General features: G+C 34.9%; 1 protein-coding gene across 1 annotated transcript in view; it reads right to left on the reverse strand.

Moving 5' to 3' along the window:
• LOC108775818 (xanthine dehydrogenase/oxidase-like) overlaps positions 1-5,998 on the reverse strand; it is a 14,370-nt gene that overhangs the window by 2,470 nt on the left and 5,902 nt on the right. Inside the window, exons 9-12 of the mRNA XM_018542264.1 lie at positions 5,517-5,813; positions 3,672-4,113; positions 3,271-3,399; positions 970-1,100 (exon numbers count right to left, since the gene is read on the reverse strand). Coding sequence (XP_018397766.1) covers positions 970-1,100; positions 3,271-3,399; positions 3,672-4,113; positions 5,517-5,813 — 999 coding nt within the window. The remainder of the gene's footprint in view (positions 1-969; positions 1,101-3,270; positions 3,400-3,671; positions 4,114-5,516; positions 5,814-5,998) is intronic.

Raw genomic sequence — 5,998 nt, forward strand, 5'->3', positions numbered from 1 at the left:
TATTGATTGAAATTTTTCCAAAAGCACATGGAAATAACATATAATATCATTTTTCATTTTATACAATACAATATCATATAAGCAATTTATTACTTTTATACTATAAGAAACAAAATCTTGGATCATATTTAAGTTTGAATAGAAGTGTTCAGATCTTACATTTTGTAAAATCTTCCGTTTAATATTAATTACAGGAAATGATATCGAAATATTTAAACTACATTTTATACAATACCACTACATACTAAACAAAAAGCGAAACAAATGTTTTTACCTAATCCCAGACAGCATAAAACATACATTGGACATACAGACTTTGTTTCAATCCGGTCCATGGACTTAGTACGAATGTTTTATAAAAGTACGTTATTCAACTTACAACGTATGTTACATTTACACAGTTAAAAAATGTTTATTACAAAAAATTTTCCAAGTCTGCTCGCGATGTGTTGCTTTCGCTGACTTGCCAAGTGAAGATTTATTTAAGATCGCACGAGGTGGTTTACCTCTAGTAACGCAAAAGTTTACCAAATTAAAGCTTAGTTCATACAGCAAGCAGCAAGCGGTAAGCGTCAAGAAACAATAGCTTGCTGATTGCAGTGATAAGAGTTAAAAATCTTTTGCTTCCAGTGTGCAAGTTTGTTCGAGAAAATTGTTTAAATTTTGTTTAATATATTAATTAAGTCTGGTTTTAGTTTATTTCATCCCAAAATGGACATTTCTAAGAAGTCCAAAATGGTAATACTAGATGTTTTTAAAATGTTTTTAGAATATCCATGGATCTAATCTGAATAGTCTTAATATGTCTAAAACGTCCAACATGAACACTTTAAATACATCTTTTGAACATAACTGTGATATCTAGGATAGAAGTATAATATTTTCGGAAAGATGTTAAAGCGCTTTGTGATATTTTGTGACACAATATGATATATCACTATCATATATGATTAAATGATATTTACGTACGTATAATGTTCGCACAAATCAATGCCTTCTCGATACGCTTCAAAAATTAGTTTCTCCCACGTCGTTTCTCCCATTTTTTTTTTTATTGGCTCGAGTTTCTCCAAAATTTGTATGCAAGCTTGTTCCGTTGCCTGAAATAAATGTAATAATCGATGTCAAGTTATAGGTACGTTATATATACAGGGTAAATGAAAAATGCTGAACTGGAATATCTTGAAAACAAAGCACTTTTGGGAGAAATCTAAACAAAATTTGTAGAGTTTAAAAAGATTTATATACTGATCATATCTGTTTGACCTTGAGTGGTGTCGTCAAAGAGGTAAAAGTCGCATCAATTTTTTTGAAAATTGGATACCCTATTTTTTATTCCTGAATCTCATAGCTGATGTCAATAGTTTTTGGAAAACGCTAGACTATAAAGTTTGTTTTCCTTAAGTATTTATAAAGTTTGAAATTTAAATTACCGTCAGCACTACTTATGAGGTCGAATTGACGCGACGACGACTAAACCTCTTAAATGTTTCTCGAGACCATGCGCAATATTAAGAAATAAATTTACAGCCAATAATAAACATTCAATAAGATTTGCACATCCAATATGGGTCCAATATTGTAAGGTAGACGCCTAATTGTACTTAACCAATATTGGGTCAATAATATTGGACCAATATCGGATACACAATTTTTACCCAATGTTTTAAATTCGCTGTACACTGTCCAATATTTCGCCAATGTTGGGTGAATATTTAATCTGTCATATTGGTCCAATATTGATTAAACAATATTGGTTCAACAATATTGGGGATTCAATTTTACTCAATGTTGTATATTGGCTATACACTGCTTTTCCAATGTTTTATCAATATTCGGTAAAATTTAACCTCCAATATTGTACAGTAGATGCATAATCATATTTAACCAATATTAGTTCAACAATATTATTGAAACAATATCGTGGATTCAATTTTTGTTCAATGTTTTATATTGGCTGTACATTGTTTGTTTAATATTTTGCTAATGATGATGGTGATTAACACTGTCTCTTCATGTGAAGTATAGAACATCTACAGGTCCTTTCACTTTCCGTATTCCGAGGTCTATATTCTTTTCTCGAATCTGCAGGTGATTGATCCACAGAATCTTATCTTAGTCAAACATCAGAAACATATGTCTATTGGCCTACGTATATATAGGACCTACAATTTAACACCGAAGTCAAACTGCGCTGATGATCATAGGTCTTTTGATTATCAGGTGGAGCTATTTTCGACTTCTTCAAATGCGAAAAAATTGCGTTTGGGCGCAGGTGGGATTAAACTCGAGTCTACAGATCGCGAATTAATCGCACCGAGCGATGAACCTCTCGACGTCTTCCAGTTTAGACGGGGAACACGGACTCTTATAGAACGCATAACACATAAGGCATAAGAAATTTAAATAATCAGAATTCTTTATTTCATAGAAAGAAAGGAAACGAAAGATTTTAAGTGGTACGTATTCTCCATTGGCATTCATTATATAACAAATATTGGCATTATATTGGGAAATATTGGCCAACTTATGCCCTTTTTTTTTGTTTTTTTTTTGTAAGGCAGGGGAAATGCGTTTATGCATACCCGACCAGGACGGGAATTCCGGTCGGGTTATGCGGGACTCGCCTACCTCGGAGAACCAAGGTGTGAATACCCGCTAAAACCCCTGCCAGTGTCCTTCTTCGGCGTCGTTGGTGGGGACGCCCTGGGCACGCGTGAAGCATTCTTCCAGGAAGCCCCCCGACCCCACTGCTCACGCCGTCTCATCCTCAACTGGGGTTCCTCTCCTACGGCGAGAGGAACCTCAGACCTCACCGACGGGCGGGAGGGGACACCAGCCTCATGCCCGAATACCCACGAGGGGGAATATCACCGGAAACGGTGTTCCCGCTCCGCTCCCGACTCCCTCAAGCCAACTTATTCCCGATATAACCAATGTTTTGTCAATTTTAGCCAATGTATAGCCAAAATATTCTATGCTACTAGAATCTTGACATCAGGTGTTACAATAGATTCTGAAATAAGATGCAGGTGTTCCATTAATGATGTGACCTTGGTCTGTCTCAGCAGCATTGCCCAAAATGAAACAAATGTGATCAGTAAGTAGATCTTTTAAACCCTGCAACTCTTGTCTAAACTATTACTAAAAATTTCTTGTCCAGATATTTTCTGATCCAAGACCTTCCATTCTCGATGTGCATGTTGCTCTATGTATATAATAGGATTATAACATTGTCTTTATAGTGATAGAGACGAATTGAATTCTTACGTATCCGCAGTTTTCCGTGGTAATGCCGTGTCCTGTAGTTGAAGCGTTGGGTGCCGTTAAATTACTGCTTGGTTTAACGGTAATTTTCTTAATATTGATTTTTAATGTACGAGCTGCTACTTGAGCTATCTGGTATGCAAAAATTATTTGTCTTACATACTAAATTGAATTTTTCGTAAATTTAATAAGGTTATAAAATAAATAATTTGTATAAAAAATAAAAAATGTTAAAGATATAGGAATCTTAAATAACAACGTTTTCTATTAAAATTTTATAAAATTATAAATCTCAAATTTTCAAAGGAATAGAATCTTTAAAAGTAATTTTTTATTAGTTTATTAATAATTAAATAAAAAGTTTGAAATCACTTGATTAGATATAAACCAATGCATTTGCGTACCTTCGTATGTATACCTTGATCGATCTCAATACCGCTATGCGTCACGCATACCGTACCATCGCGAGCACAGATCGACACCATTGCGTTGTATTGCCCTTCACCATCTGTTATCAAGTATTTCATTGGTACCAGAGCAATTCCCTTTTTCTTCCAACGATTGAGTAAATTGAAGTACTCATTATCGTCCATGATCTTCACATAATTGAATTTTGCCCTCAAATCATCCATCATACCTGTTAAAACAGGTTTATCCACATTATTCATGTTTACCAATCTGACTTGTACAGAATCTAATCGTGTCACTTTTGCAATATGTTCCATCATATTCTCGATTATAGCAACTCCTTCCGTAGATCCTGACGCCCGACAAAACGTGTTAGACGGTAAATCGGTTCTCACGTCGAATCCAGTGAACCTCCAAGTATCGGTTAAATAGCAGCTGCTAACGATAAAAGTTGATTTACTTAATTATTGAATATTATTTTATAATTGTTAATTAAAATAATTTGTTTTATTTGCATTAGCATTATATAATATTTTCCCTTTCTGTGAAATATCATTCAAAATTTTGTTCAAAATAGGATAAACACGGATTAACTTATCCTAATATTTGTCTATGCAAAAAAATTTGCCACTTTATTTTAACATATCGTGCACAGGAAGTATGTATAATGGATAGATTTAGACATTAGACAGAAGTACACCTGACGGATATCGTGGATAGATAAAGCAGACTAAACCGAGACGGAAAGTCCGCCACGCACCATCAAAACGTCATGACTCGAACGGCGCGATTGGCAGGCCGTTCCACTGCTTCCTCGTTGGACATACATATTCAGTAATCTTTAGACTTTTGCTGAAATCGCAACATGGTACAGGACTTTTCGACTGGATATAGTCTATTTTATCCACGCATGAAATATTTTGTGGTTACGACACTAGTGGTACAGTTCTAAAAAAAAACTCTGACGGATGCTTGAAACATACGGTTGCCAGGATCTCCAAACACCAATCCGCACCAAATCGAAGTACCAAAAAAAAAAGAAAACTACAATTGCGTCGTGAGGTTCGCCGTATGGATTAGTCAAAATTGCGGTTTTATCAAAAAGTTACAATCGTGAATTACGATGTCGCACAACTATTCGCGTATGTGATTGATTCGAGGATTACAAGAGATTCTGCTCCCTTCTTTTTATTTATATTAGAACTCGATCCTGTTTCCCATGGATTTGAAAATCACGTAGCTGTGCGTACACGGTATACGTACATCATTATGGCAGGAATAGCAGGATAAGGGAGTGAATGTAGTCGTGCGATGCGCGATCGAAGTCAATTGGTCCGCAAGCGACCCTTTTAGATAAAGTCTGATACGTATTCAGCTAGAACGTGTTTTTATCTCTGAAATTCTATAATATGCGTAACGTAAACTATTAGAGCGCTAACATCGATGTGAGCGCGTTCTGAATACAGGCCTACATATACTATGTTACTATGATTTGACGTTTTGGTTATAGCTACGCTATCGCCATGAGATCATGTCGAAATTCAAATTTTATTTAATATATAAATGCTTCTTTTTCTGATTTTATCGCCTTATTACACGAACTGAAAAAATTAGTTTTAAATAATTATATAGAAAGAATCTTTGCGCCGTATCGCCAGGTTTGGCTTTCCGAAAAAAGTACCCTGGCGCCGTCAGGTTCAACCAGAGCTTGACTATACGCCACTGCCTCTGTCTCTCTCTCTATTACGCAGTATATATACATTTAACATGATATTGTTATAAAATAATATATTACATATATTTTTTTATTTGTGTGTGCTCTGCATATTGTGTTGTGATACCTTTGCATGTAAGAAGCTACCATAGCAGCCTGTGATTCATTGAAACTAGACCCACAGTTGCTCCAATGTCTCGAGTCGAGATACTGTATAGCTCCGTTGTTGTTTACCCAAATCTCATATTCTTGTCGCGCAGAACATCTTTTGCCTATCGATTGCATATTGCTCTCTATCGTTGTGACGAATCGCGCTGGACGATCCAGTTTATGACATACCAATGCGCAAGCACATGAAATTTGCGTGTTGCGTGAAATTTTTGATCCATACGATCCACCAAGACGATTGACATGCACATTGATGCTAAAAAAAATTACATTCACGCAATTTATGCTAAAGTTTATTTTTTGCATTTGCTAATATTATTTTGAAATACTTATTATATTGCTAACTTAATTTATTTCATTCTATAAGAAAAAGGAAATGTCATTTAGTTCTTATTTTATATTGTGTATATGTGTATACATATCTATATATATGTATATATA

Source organism: Cyphomyrmex costatus, unplaced genomic scaffold (genome assembly GCF_001594065.2).
Source record: "Cyphomyrmex costatus isolate MS0001 unplaced genomic scaffold, Ccosl1.0 scaffold323, whole genome shotgun sequence".
In the NCBI taxonomy this organism is placed as follows: domain Eukaryota; kingdom Metazoa; phylum Arthropoda; class Insecta; order Hymenoptera; family Formicidae; genus Cyphomyrmex; species Cyphomyrmex costatus.